Consider the following 14029-nt stretch of genomic DNA (forward strand, 5'->3'; position numbering starts at 1 on the left):
TTTTTATTACTTTGAAAAATTGACCTGGTATTCCTTAGAAAAAAAAAAAAGATCTCTTTGTTGTTTTAAAATAAGTCATGAATATTATTATATACCAAATGAGGTAATTATAGAAATGGTCTAGTTATTATTCACTGAATCTAATTTTGGCCCACAAATTTTTTTAAGTGTCATCTTGGTTTACGAATTTTTTGAAGTGTTTCATTTTAGTCCAAACTGGACAATTTTGCCCCTTAATTTTTTATCAATGAGTTAACTTTGAGGATAAAATTATCCGTTTTGGACTAAAATAAAACACATCAGACAATTCATAAACTAATATAAAATTTAAAAAAATTCATGAATCAGAATAAATTTAGCTGATAATAAGTGGATCATTTTTGTAATTACCTGTATACCAAATACATACAACACCAGAACGGTCTCTAGAATGGGCAACGGCAACAAATTTGTGATCGATCGCAACAATTTTTTTGGCTCCCATCGCTTTGGAAAACTTAACATCATACCATTAATTTGTCGGGAATGAGAAAAAATGGCGATCGCTTCTGCAATTTCGAAAATAAAAGGCTGATAGCTCGAAGAAGAAAAAAAGTGCAGATGTCCGCTCTAGAAAATTTTCCTATATATTACTCATTAAAAAAAAAAAAAGAACATACTCAACATTTAAAAAAACCAATATCCAACAGATAACCAGTAAGTTGGGCCTGAGTTGAGCTCGTGATTTAGTTCTCTATAACTGTAACAGTAGGCTCGACTGTTCCAGTTCGACCTGTCGTCCGTTTGGCGCCATAAAGACAAAATTTTCGCTAGTCCAACGCGAATCCATGTCGGTGACTCGGCCTAGTCCGACTCAGCAACAACCTGGTAATCAAACAATCGTATTGCCTTCCCAGAATCTAAAACCCTTCTTTTTACTACGTTTCAAATTAATTGTCCATAGTTGATTTAATCGACGATATTTGCGAATACCCAATTGCATAAACATCTTAAATTTATGGCCTTTTGTAAGTTATTCGATGTTGGCCTGTTGGGTGACAAACTTATTCATTTTTGTTGTAGTTAATCCCCAGAATCTAGTAAATGGTTGCCTTCCTTTTCTGTTTGTGTTTGATATCTAAAATTAAACAAATTGCCCACTGGGTTCATGCTTAAATGGAGTCTAACAGGGTCTCTGTGTTTTCTTACATTTATTGCCAGCATGAATTTTTAAAACATTTTATTGAATTTAATCTGCAGTAATTCAACAGCGGAGAGTTGCTATAGAAAACAAGCATGGGGAGAAGCTTGTGGGGATATTACATGATACGGGTTCAAAGGAGCTCGTTGTGTTGTGCCATGGCTTACAATCCTCAAAGGTTGTTGCTTGTGACATGTTATATACTTGATACTATTTTTTTGCCATTTAAACTCATTATATGTACTTCTGTTATACTATGAGAACAATGAAACAGCAGAGTTAGCCATCTGATCCTGGCATAGCTCATGAGTCTTTCACTTTGATACATTTTGCCTCATGAAATTTCTTCCATTCTAACATGGTGGGATGGGTTGGATCTGACAATCTTTTTATTTTATCTCTAGGATCGCATTCCTATGGTGAACCTTGCTGCTGCATTAGCAAAAGAAGGAATAAGTGCTTTCCGCTTTGACTTTTCTGGAAATGGGTAAGCTAAGCTGTTTGCAATTTTTTTTACAGGAGTTTCTGATAAGTACTTTGTTTTCTATTTCCATGTTCTTAAGGTTCTTTGAAAATTATGTGGTGTTTAAGACCCTTTAAGTGATGGGCATTTATTTGAGTTGTGAGCATTAACAAGTCTGTATATAGATTTTATATGTAATTGCTTAACTGTTGTTGGCATTTTTTTGTCCAAGTCTTAAAAGTTTTTAAATCTTGAGCATTGCATGGAACTTCTCATGTAGTAATTATAAGAAACTGTTTATGCTATTCCTCATAGGGAAAGTGAAGGTTCGTTTCGATATGGTAACTATCGCAGAGAAGCTGATGATCTACATGCTGTAGTTCAACACTTTCGTGGGCAGGATTATGTAATAACTGCAGTTGTTGGGCACAGTAAAGGTCTGTCTATAATTCATGCTCTTTTAAAACCAAAGCCTAATTTGTGAAACAAAAAGAGGATGTTTGGAAAGATAACTATGTAAAGTTTTGAACCTAGCACACTGTAATGGAGGTAGATAGCTGTCATGCTATCATAGTCTTGCAAATGGCACCACTAGTATTATATTCCCCGCTTTGTTTGTATCAATGACTTCATAGTGCTACTTTATTAACCTTCAGTGGTTTTCTCACAAGCTTCCAACCCATTTTTTTCTAGATGAGAAAATCCATTCTTCTTTAGAAAATTATTGCTTACCATGTTTCTCGCAGGTGGGAATGCAGTTATCTTGTATGCTGCAAAATATAAAGACGTTCATACAGTTGTAAATATTGCTGGCCGATTTAATCTGGAAGTAGGCATTGAAGGTCGCTTAGGTAAAGATTTTCTACAAAGAATCAAGCAAGATGGGTTTATTGATGTTAAGAACAAAAGAGGTATGCTATCATACCTGTGCAAGGATTCTTTTAGGTTTAGATTGGCTATCCCCCTGGTTGACTGTTTAGCTTTTGTTAATAGGGAAATTTGAGTATCGTGTGACTGAAGAAAGTTTGATGGAGCGTCTAAAGACTGATATGTGTGCAGCCTGCCAATCAATTAATAAAAAATGCAGGTCAGAGAATGTAATTATCCTCATGGATTACTTCTGTAATGTTTATGATGATCCATACATATGATTCATCTCCATCATGCATGCCTCGAGCCACCGACACTGAATGTCGGGCATAAATTCCCAAATATGTTCCAAAAGTCGATTACATACTCATCTGCTTGTTCTATATTTGCAGGGTTTTGACAATTCACGGATCAATGGATAAAACGGTTCCTGTTGAAGATGCTTTTGAGTTCAACAAGGTGATACCTAATCATAAACTATACATTGTAGAAGGAGCTGATCATGAACACACTTCACATCAAAATGAGTTGACTTCAATCGTGTTGGACTTCATTAAGGCAGATTTCCACCAGGACAAGTATCTGCCTGAGCAGTCACCATTTAGCACTAAAGCAGATAAATTTGTTCCTTCAAAATTGTGATCTTAAACCCATCATCAAAAATTGAAATTTTTGGGCAGTTCCTAGTATGTTTCGAACGTCACCCTGTAATAATTACTCAACTCTGATAATTTTAAGTAACATATATTGAGTTATTATTAGTAAATTCTGATTGTTTCTTTGACTAATTATTTTCCAACATTAATTCAATGCAATTAACAACAAAGAAGAAAACGGATATGTGAGATTAGTTTCGCAATTACCCGTGAATTAAAAAGAAAATTGTAATCCTTACCGGATGATCACTTAGCAAGTACATACCCCAATATCTGAAACCTCCATATAAGTTGAATAAACTAATTCATAGATTGCGACTGAGCAATCATAAGACCATATTTATGTAAAATAGGTAGAAGGTGCAACACTCCCTAAAACCTGAAAACAAAGATGACAAAGGGTCAATAACGTACTTAACGTGTATACATAAAGCTATATCACATCTACACTCATCTACGCGGTAACAGTTCTTGGCTTGGCCCCAATTTTTCTCCAAGAAACACTGGGCATTATCTGCTTAGTGTCTACACGATCCTTGTACTTAATAGTAAAATTGAGCAATGAATCTAGGAGAGAGTCTGAAAGAAGGTGTGGTTTAAGTCCCAACTCAATAAGTTTAGTGTGCTTGGCATTATAGTAGTGCTCTTCCGCTTCAACTCTTGGGTTTGGCACCGATTTGGTTTTCACATCTATCCCAAGTTTCTCTCCTGCTTTTGTAACAATCGCCGCAAGTTCATTGACAGAAAACTGCTCGGTAAATTGATTGAAGACCCGAAACTCGCCAGCCTGTGCTGGGTTTGCGATGGCAAGCTCAACACACTGAACCGTATCTCGTATGTCAAGATATCCCCGGGTCTGGCATATCAAAAAAACCATAGATATTAGTAAATGGGAAGTAATGCAACAAAAAATGGTATTATTTGAGTACATAACTTTGAGTTGAGGCACTTGAAAAGAAGGCATGTGTGTGTGAATGTATGAATGATTGTGTGTCATTTAGAGGGCTTTTACCTGGCCTCCTTTGCCATACACAGTAAGTGGATGACCAACAGCAGCCTGAACACAGAACCGGTTCAATGCAGTTCCAAATATACCATCATAATCAAACCTGTTAAGGAGCTCTTCGTGCATCTCGGTTTCATCTGTTCTCACCCCATATACTACTCCTTGATTCAGGTCAGTGGCTCGAATCCCCCAAGCCTTGCAAGTAAAGGCTATGTTATTTGAATCATGAACCTTACTCAAATGGTAGAAAGAGCTGGCTTGCTTGGGGTAGGGCAAAGTATCTGTTCTTCCATTATGAGTAATTGTTATGTAACCCTCCTCAATATCAATATTTGGAGTCCCATACTCTCCCATGGTCCCAAGCTTCACCAGATGACACTCCTCTCTAAACTCTTTAATAGCAAAGAGAACATTGAGTGTTCCAATCACATTGTTATTCTGTGTGAATACTGCTCTTGACCGATCAATCATGGAGTAAGGGGCAGACCGCTGTTCCCCAAAATGAACAACAGCATCAGGCTCAAACGACTTGAAGGCGTCTGATAAGAACTCAAAATCACAAATGTCACCAATGTAGAGTTCAATACTTTTTCCAGTGAGGGATTTCCAACAGCGGAGACGATCATGGATGGAGGAGATTGGAGTCAAGGAATCAAGACCAAGCTGGTGGTCAAAGAGACGACGAACGAGGCTATCAACAATGGCAACCTCATAACCTTTATTGGATAGGTGAAGGGCTGTAGCCCAACCACAGTAGCCATCTCCACCAATGACCATGACCCTCTGTGGTTTGGATGCTCCACTGGAGCTCTGATGGATGTCAAGGCTCGGTTCATTTGGGGCTTCCCGATTTGCAGAGAGCGTGGTTGCACGGACTATGCAATTACTTTGTGACTTCTCCCCTTGTAATTGGAGCCCTCTAAATGGGGTTTTGGAAGTCTGAAAAGTAAAAGAGGTAGGCAATACTGTTGTGTCTTGGATAAATGGTTTAGTGTACGGTTTACAACCAGTGGAGAACTTGAGAGAGCACGAAGTTGAAAGCAAATGTGCCATCAATGTTTGCTTCCTCTCACTAATAATCACATATACCTGCAAAGAATTACCCAATGTTCAAATCCTTACATTCATTTAGATCGTTAAATTTCAAGTAGTGAAATAGTGGACCAACCCATGTACCGAACAATGTGGAATTGTGTAAGCATGAACAAAGAAGCAAATATTTCAAATGCAACAATAATTAAAAATCTTTTGTAGCAAACCAAGAATTTGCGGATAAAAAAAAAAATAAAAAAAAAAAAAACAAGCAGTAAGCAAACTTGGGTTCACAACATTTAGCATGTACAGCTGAAGTAGAAACAAAAAAAAGCATATTTCTTTAAGTACCCAATATATTTCTAACAAATTAAAATCTTTCGCTCTCTCTTCCAAAGGGTAAGCACAACAAAACCAGGTCAAGATTCAGGGGGAAAAGGAAGACAGACAAGAGTAAATACAGCAAAAAAATAAGTTAAAAAAGAAATATCGAAGTGAATTATCACCGTAATAGGATGAGGAGAGATTGCACGAAATGACTGTGATGTTGTCTGATGATAAAGGGACGGAGAGTGAGAGTGCAGGTTTTGGTTGCTTTGTTGGGGACTTTGGGGAAGAAGAAGAGAATCAAATTCAGTAAGAGGAGGTATATCCCTTTTATCCACTGTCCAAATGGGCTCAAGTACTCTGCCTGCAAACAACCAGCCCAATTTATTATTTAAATGGGCTAAGCCCATTTGAATTTTTGTTATGGATCACATTGGGCCGATTTTTATGCAAACTAGTAACCACTTGTAGTCTGAGGTTATGCGATGTTACTATAGGTGATAACGATAACATGTGTACATTTATTAGAAATATTATGGTACGTGATTGTCAGTTGTCACATCGTTTGGCATCATTAATTCACGTAACATGTTTACAATTTATTTAAATTATAACACGTGTATAATTTTTAAAATTATTGTTTAAAGTTTAAAATTTTATATAATAATAAAAATTATATGTATGTTATAATTTAAATGAATTAATAATATAATGTGAGCATGTTACATAATATTACAGTTATATACAATAATATCTATTTATACTATAACTAAAAATATAAATTCGTAATTCATCTATATTATAACATATAAATTAATATACTACACAACACCGCCACAACCAAAATTTTTAGTTTCAATTGGTTATGATGTAGATCTCTTAAGTTATTGCATATCCCATGGCCAAAAAAAAAGTTATAGGCTTATAGCATATCCAAGTAGCATATCCAAGTGGCATATTCTTTCTTGGCCAAAAAAAAAAAAAGTGGCATATTCTTTGTGTTTTTAATTGGAATCCAACCGGTATATTCTTATTTTCTTTTTTGTCAAACATGTGGATTCATACAATACAAGTACTATATCCTAAACTAAATATATTTTTATTTTTAGATAAGGAACATAATTTATTATTAGTTTATATATTTTTTTTTCCTGCTTAACAGCAACTGACATTTGTTTGCCATTTTCAGCTTCACCAGTTCACCAGATCTAACATTCCAATATTCTTTGTTATGTGACTTATGTCTAACAACCATTCAAAATCCAACCGGAGAGAATAGCAAGAAACATTTCTCCACCGAAAGGCTCTAAGAAAGAAAATTAGATTCGCGAATTTATGCACTGTTGATCTAGGCTGTAATATAAAGGAAAATTCAAATGTTGCCAAATATAGATACTGTATAGCCCGTGAACTGAAAATTGGTGAAATTCAGGACAAGCAGCAATAATGGAGAAGCAAATTGAAGACGTGGGGGGGTACCTTTGAGGAGTTTGAGGACAAAGTCCACTCAATACCTTAACACCTAATCCAGATTCAAATCTCATTAAAAGATTGATGCTTTAACGTTTTAAACAATTCTGTGGCGCTTGTTCAGTTCAACCTCATCCTATTCCTATTTAATCCTTCATAACCAAAACCACGGTGTCAGAAACGACACAGAAAAAAAGCAGAGAGCGAGAGAGGGGGAGTAAAGTGAAGGCTTTGCTCTCAGATCTCCGTGTGCTGGGTCATCTCATCTGAGCTTCAATGGCAGAGTCCAAGAGGTACATTTCAAAGGACGACCTTGCAAACCACAACAAACCAGGAGATCTATGGATCTCAATACAGGGGAAGATCTACAATGTCTCAGATTGGGCGAAATCCCACCCAGGTGGTGAGCTCCCATTGCTCAATCTCGCCGGGCAAGACGTCACAGACGCATTTGTTGCGTACCATCCAGGCTCGGCATGGCAGTATCTGGACCAGTTCTTCACTGGGTATCATCTCCAAGGCTACACTGTCTCAGAGGTCTCCAAAGATTACAGGAAACTTGTCAACGAGTTTACGAAAATGGGTTTGTTTGAACAGAAGGGCTATGGGGTTCACTTTTCTCTGTTTCTGGTGGCAATGCTGTTCAGCTTGAGTGTTTATGGCGTTTTGTTCTCTGACAGCACTTTGGTGCATCTGGGTTGTGGTGGGTTAATGGGTTTTCTTTGGATTCAAAGTGGGTGGCTTGGGCATGATTCTGGGCACTACCAGATCATCCGCAGCAAAAGACTCAACAGGTTCGCTCAGATCCTCACTGGGAATTGCCTTGCTGGGATCAGCATTGCCTGGTGGAAGCGCAACCACAATGCTCATCACATTGCCTGCAACTGCCTTGAATTCGATCCAGATCTTCAGCACATGCCTTTCTTCGCGGTATCTTCGAAATTGTTCAATTCGCTTACCTCTTATTTCTATGATAGGAAGATGAAGTTTGACTCATTTACAAGGTCCTTGGTTAGCTACCAGCACTGGACATTTTACCCTGTAATGTGTCTTGCTAGGCTTAATCTTTTTGCTCAGTCATTCTTGCTGTTATCATCTAAAAGATTGAGGGTTCGCAATAGGGGTCAGGAAATTTTGGGGCTCCTTGTGTTCTGGATTTGGTATCCTCTGTTAGTTTCTTGCTTACCCAATTGGGGTGAGAGGGTGATGTTTGTTGTTGCAAGCTTTTCAGTCACTGGAATTCAACATGTTCAGTTTTGCTTGAACCATTTCTCTTCAAGTGTTTATGTTGGCACGCCTAGTGGGAGCGACTGGTGTGAGAAGCAGACTAATGGGTCACTTGATATAGTGTGCCCTTCTTGGATGGATTGGTTTCATGGTGGACTGCAATTTCAGATTGAGCACCACTTGTTTCCCAGGTTGCCAAGAGGCAATCTGAGAAAAATCTCTCCCCTTGTTAAGGACCTATGCAAGAAGCACAATCTGCCTTACACCAGTGTGTCATTCTTAGAGGCCAATACATTGACCGTTGGGACGCTCCGCACCGCAGCCTTGCAGGCTCGTGATCTCGCTAGCCCGGTGCCAAAGAATTTAGTTTGGGAAGCTGTTAACACTTATGGATGATGAAAGCTTCTGAGATTTTGTTGGTGGTGTGGTTATTTATGCCCTTTATGCCCAATGACAATGAATCAATGATGTTGTTAAAGGGGTATAATATCTTCATTTTGAATTTCAGTTGGAAGAATAAGAATCATCTTTAGGATTTCTTGGAGACTTCAGTTCAATTTTCTTGTTTTTACTGTATCTGCTAAGTGACAAAGACAAACCATTTGTAATTGCTGGTGCTCAAAACCACAACTAGAGATTTGAGATGTAAAGTATTGTTCTTTGATTAATCTGCTTGTTTCTGATAGCTCAGTGTATCTTTTGGCGGCTTTGGCTCTCTCTCTCTCTCTCTATATATATGTGTAACAATTCCTTGTTGGGATCAATGTCTCTCGCAACTTACTCCCACTGTTAAACCCAATTTTATTTTTCTTTAAATTTCAAGAATTTAAAAGAGGCTATGACCCATAATCCTAACCAACGTCACAGTTATCAAGAATTTAACTTCCATTTTCAAGAATCAAGAAATGGAGATCCCACCCCAAACAACCAAATAGCCCCCATATCCCTGATTTTTCTGCCAAAAATCACAAACCATTTCTGGGTTCATCTCTCTCTCTTTCTTCCTCGAAATTCTGCTACCAATTCTCACACAGAGCGAAAAGAAAGGCTTACTTGTCTTTAACACCATGAATCGTCAAGCTCAAGCTCAAGCTCAAGCTCAAGCCTGTGCCGCTTGTAGACACCAGCGCATAAAATGCCAGCCAGGCTGTGTTCTTGCACCATATTTCCCAGCCAACAGGCGCCAAGATTTTGCCAAAGTGCACAAACTGTACACCGTGAAAAACCTCACCGACTTGCTCCAGCAATTCCAAGACCCTATTGAAAGACAAATCGTCGCCGAGTGCATCATTGTTGAAGCAAATGTCCGCGCGCAGTACCCAACTGGTGGCGCTATCGCTGCTATCAAGGATGTGCTGGAGAAAATCATCCAATATCAGGACCAGCTCGATCAAGTCCAGGGCGCTTTGGCCGCCATCAATGTCTTTAATGCTCGAGCTCAAGCTCAACGATATCAACCTGTTGTTCAAGACTGGGTCAACATTGCTCAACCATATGTTCCACAAGCTCTTCTTCTTCTTCAAGAACAGAGCAACATAAACTTTGCTCAACCATATAATGGTTCACAGCCTCCTTATCAAGTACCGAGCAACATTGCTCAACAATATGTTCCACGACCTCATGATCTTCTTCTTTTTCAATACTATTTTAATCCACCACCTCAGTATCTCAATTTTGTTCAAGGCTTTTATCATGTTCCACAACCTCCTCACCACAACATTGTTAATGACTTTTATGCTCAGCAACCAATTCATCTCAATATCGGCCAAGGATTTTATGCTCCACAACCTCCTCATCAACTCAATATTGGCCAAGGGTTTTATGCTCCACAACCTACTCATCAATTCAATATCGGCCAAGGGTTTTATGCTCCTCAACCTCCTCATCAACTCAATATCGGCCAAGGGTTTAATGCTCCACAACCTCCTCATCAACTCAATATCGGTCAAGGGAATTATGAACCACAACCTCTTCAACTCGATCTTGGTCAAGACTTTTATGTTCCACAACTTCAGCATCAAGAACAGGGCTATTTTGATCAAGAACAGAGCGCCACTGATGAACGATATCTTCCATCCTCTTCAAGAACACAGCGATAAATCTGGTTAAGTTAGGACCCGAATGCTTTCTAAAATTTTCCAACTTTAAATAAACCAGCAATTTAGATTTCTTTCTGTTTTTGTTTAGTGACCCACATATCAGATTCACATATGATTTTCAGTACCAAAGTGGATTCAATGTTAACCCAAATTTGTTTATTTCAGGGACGAAGCTGTACTAGTAGATGTCAACTCAATTCAGGATGAGGACAAGAAAGTGATACAAAGGGTACATATGGTAAAATCGTAAAGGTTAATAGATGAGGTTTGGTAATCCATTCTTGATTTCTTGATTTCTTGATTTTAAGTTCTTTTCAATTTTGGGTCGAAGGGTTATAGTTCAGTATGGGTCTTTTGGTGATGAGTTCAGTTTAGATGTCATGCAACACTGTTTTCTGTACATCAAATACCAATAAAAAAAATAGAGTAGAAGATAAGAAGAAATCAAGTATCGATGTTGCAGGCTCTTTTTTGGGTTATAGTTCAGAATAGGTCTTTCGGTGATGAGTTCGGTTTAGATGTCATGCGTAACCCAGTTTTCTGCACATCAAAGAGAGTAGAAGATAAGAAGAAAATTTAGTATAGATGTTGCAGGTACTTTTTCTTTAACACACAGTTGAGTTGTTACTAGGTAAAGTAGTATATCAAAGGTTGTAACTTTGCTATTTCTTAGTTGAGTTGTAACTGGGTACAGAAGTAGTATATCAAAGGTTGCAACTTTGCTTTTTCTAGCACAATGTATACAGTGGTTTAAGAGTGACCAAGATATGCATTTTGTAACCATCCATATAGAAAAGTACTGGAGATTACATTTTGTGCATATTATCATATCCCTTTGCAGCTTTGCTCTCTTACCTCTCTCACTAACAAAGTTCATGCACATAATGCCTTCCTTTCCAAGTAACAATCTCCATACAGTTAGGCCCTTGTTTATGGGCCTAACAGTAACATTCATTTCTCAAATTCATTTACCAAGTAGCCATAAGGTTATACAGATTGCCATAATGTTTACCAAGTAAGAGCTTGCTTTATTCCATGGTATTTGGTCTCCACCAAACTTATTTTATTTATTAATCTTTTCATACATGGCATTTATTGTCATAATGTTTAAAAGTTGCTTAGATGACTAAGCACAGGTGACCACAGAAAACATTCCAGGACTTATATGCCTTATTGTTCTTTATAGCCCCACTGGTCCCCGGTTCAGCACAAAGACACCACCCTATTAGAAAGCTGCTACATTGAAGTATACATCAATTGATCAATATATAACTTGCATACCAATCAATAGACGTATACATCAATGTATATGCTTATTTAGAGCTGTCCAAAAGAAAGAAAGCAGACTGAACCAAATGATGGTAATACATTGAAGGAATTTAAAACAATCAAACTATGAATTACATAAAAAGTACAAAACATCTAATACTATGCATTAAATTAAGCACAATATTTGGTCCTAATAACTTGCACAAATAACAATGGCCTTCACTAATAGGGACTGCTTTCTGAATTGGAAGGCGAAGAAGAATCAGATGTTGTAAGGTCATCTAAAATGGACTTGGTCACATCTTCTCCAACACCCTTTTTCCCAATATTCTGAATCATCCGATGCACCATGCCCATTGTTGGACGATCTTTAGGCAATGGAGCCACACAAAGCAAAGCCACTTCCCAAAGAGTCCACATTTCCTCCTTCATCTCTTTGTCCCCCAACAGCTCAAAATCCAACACTTCCCATGTGCACTCTCTGTGCTTGCCAACCCACTCCACCAAGCTCATTTCTCCTTCTTCTTCATCCACCACTCTGCCTGTCAAAATCTCCAGCAGAACCACCCCAAAGCTATAAACATCACATTTTTGGCTAAACTTTGTTGAGCTGTTTTTGTTGGGGAGCAATAGTTCTGGGGCTTTGTATGCACTGCATGATGAAAAATGAGCAGGACAGAGCTGCTGGAGGCCGATGTCAGCAATACAAGCATTACCCATATGATCAATTAAGATGTTTGATGAAGTTATGTGTCCATGAAAGAGCTTCTCGGCTTTGTCTTTGTCACAACCATGAAGGAATGCAAGGCCTTGTGCTGAGCCCAAAGCCAGTTTCAACCTCGTGGCCCAATCCAACGGTGTCCTACCCGGGCCTCTATTCCCATGCAGCACAAAATTGAGGCTTCCATTGGGCATTAAATCATAGACCAAAAGCAACTCGTAGCTCGAATTGTTGTACGCTCTAAGGCCCACAATGTTCTCGTGCCTCAACCCGCCAACCCGTCGCAAAAGCCCATTAACCTCCTTCCCTCCAATTCTCTTCTCCCTCACCCTTTTCACCACCACCACATTGCCGCCGTCCATTGTCACCTTGTACGTGGTCCCCACGCTCCCTTTCCCCAACATCTCCGCCGAAGACTTCAGCAAATCACTCACCTTACCGACACCCTTGCAGCCGCCATCCAACACCACCATGTCTTCACTATCTCTGGGCCCGCTACCAAGCCCATGCGGCCCATGCCCTTTAGACCATGCCCCACTTCTCTTCTTGCTCGTCTTCAATTCGCCGGGCCCATAATGCTTTCTCACGTAGCCGTACCCGTTGTTGGGGGTCCCACCCTCGCTGCTGCTTCTCTTCGTGCACCACCAACAGCGCGTGACAACCACGGCCAGCGCTAACAGCACCGCCGCTATGCCGACGCTACTGATCGTGACCGCCACTGCCTCGCTCGACCCACCGTGTTTCCGACCCGAGTCTCCAAATGGGTTATGGGCGGTTCGATTGAAGCATTCGTACGGCAATGGCTTGCCGCAGAGGTGGTCGTTTCCGGCAAACGACGCCGCACCGAATCCAGACATCCACGGCGGAATTTCGCCGGAGAGATTGTTGTGCGAGACGTCGAAGTCCGAAATGGAACCGGAATACAGGTTGGGTGAGCTGAGAGTCCCGGTGAACGAGTTGGACTCGAGCCGGAGGGTTAAGAGGGGCAATTGGGTGAACTCGGTCATCGGAATTTCGCCGGAGAAATGGTTGTGCGAGAGGTCGAGCCGCCGGAGGTGGCCGAGGCTTGTGATTCCTTTGGGGATGGGGCCGGATAAGCGGTTGTGGGAGAGGTAGAGGTGGTTGAGGTTGTGCAACGACGATAAGTTGGGGGAGGAGGAGAAGTGGTTGTGATTGAGGCTCAGGACTTTGAGGTGGGCGAGTTGGGCGAGTGGCTGAGTCGACCCGGTGAGGTTGAGGCTCTCGAGTATGAGTCTCGTGACCCGGTGGGTTTCCGGGTCGCAGGAGACGCCGAGCCAGGACCCGGAGCACGGGTCGGAGGAGGCGACCCAGGAGGAGAGCGCATTGGAGCGGTCGGAGGTGGCCTTGAACTCCAGCAAGGCGGTGGTTTCTTCTGGGTTAGAGAGAGAAAGAGAGATGAGGAGTGAGAAAAAGAAGAACAAACTCTTTTTTCTCGACATGTTTTCTTTTCCCCTCACTCAGATTCTCGAGAAAGAAAATGAAGGGCGCAAGAGGGAAAAGGCCGTTAAATTACCGCCAATAACTAGCCGTTGAGAAAAACAGAGACGTTTTGATTACAGAGGGATCCGTTTGTCGTTTTGGCCACCTACGTTTGTTTCAACAAATGAGGTGTTTTTTGTTAATCACAATATGGTTTCAATTACCTTCCTCGTTCTACATGGTAATTATAACTATAAAATTGTTTCTAC

General features: G+C 39.9%; 4 protein-coding genes across 4 annotated transcripts; 2 read left to right on the forward strand and 2 right to left on the reverse strand.

The window, feature by feature from the left end:
- The first annotated feature begins 580 nt into the window (after positions 1 to 580).
- On the forward strand, positions 581 to 3268 carry LOC147278547 (uncharacterized). Its single transcript, XM_086249905.1, has 7 exons — positions 581 to 867; positions 1240 to 1358; positions 1585 to 1667; positions 1959 to 2080; positions 2390 to 2554; positions 2637 to 2730; positions 2906 to 3268. Exons 1-7 carry the CDS (start codon positions 828 to 830, stop codon positions 3153 to 3155), a joined length of 873 nt encoding a protein of 290 aa, XP_086106031.1. The 5' UTR covers positions 581 to 827; the 3' UTR covers positions 3156 to 3268.
- An 83-nt stretch (positions 3269 to 3351) lies between these two features.
- On the reverse strand, positions 3352 to 5869 carry SQD1 (sulfoquinovosyldiacylglycerol 1). Its single transcript, XM_086250352.1, has 3 exons — positions 5714 to 5869; positions 4182 to 5264; positions 3352 to 4025 (listed from the first exon to the last, which is right to left on the reverse strand). Exons 2-3 carry the CDS (start codon positions 5226 to 5228, stop codon positions 3624 to 3626), a joined length of 1449 nt encoding a protein of 482 aa, XP_086106478.1. The 5' UTR covers positions 5229 to 5264; positions 5714 to 5869; the 3' UTR covers positions 3352 to 3623.
- Positions 5870 to 6878: 1009 nt separating this feature from the next.
- LOC147278549 (acyl-lipid (9-3)-desaturase-like) lies at positions 6879 to 8995 on the forward strand. The gene has a single exon (XM_086250353.1). It carries the CDS (start codon positions 7281 to 7283, stop codon positions 8625 to 8627), a length of 1347 nt encoding a protein of 448 aa, XP_086106479.1. The 5' UTR covers positions 6879 to 7280; the 3' UTR covers positions 8628 to 8995.
- A 2527-nt stretch (positions 8996 to 11522) lies between these two features.
- LOC147278550 (putative leucine-rich repeat receptor-like protein kinase At1g68400) lies at positions 11523 to 13845 on the reverse strand. Its single transcript, XM_086251528.1, has one exon. It carries the CDS (start codon positions 13778 to 13780, stop codon positions 11822 to 11824), a length of 1959 nt encoding a protein of 652 aa, XP_086107654.1. The 5' UTR covers positions 13781 to 13845; the 3' UTR covers positions 11523 to 11821.
- Positions 13846 to 14029: the final 184 nt, after the last annotated feature.

The sequence above is a fragment of the Dryas octopetala genome, chromosome 7 (genome assembly GCF_963921425.1).
Source record: "Dryas octopetala chromosome 7, drDryOcto1.1, whole genome shotgun sequence".
Classification (NCBI taxonomy): Eukaryota; Viridiplantae; Streptophyta; class Magnoliopsida; order Rosales; family Rosaceae; genus Dryas; species Dryas octopetala.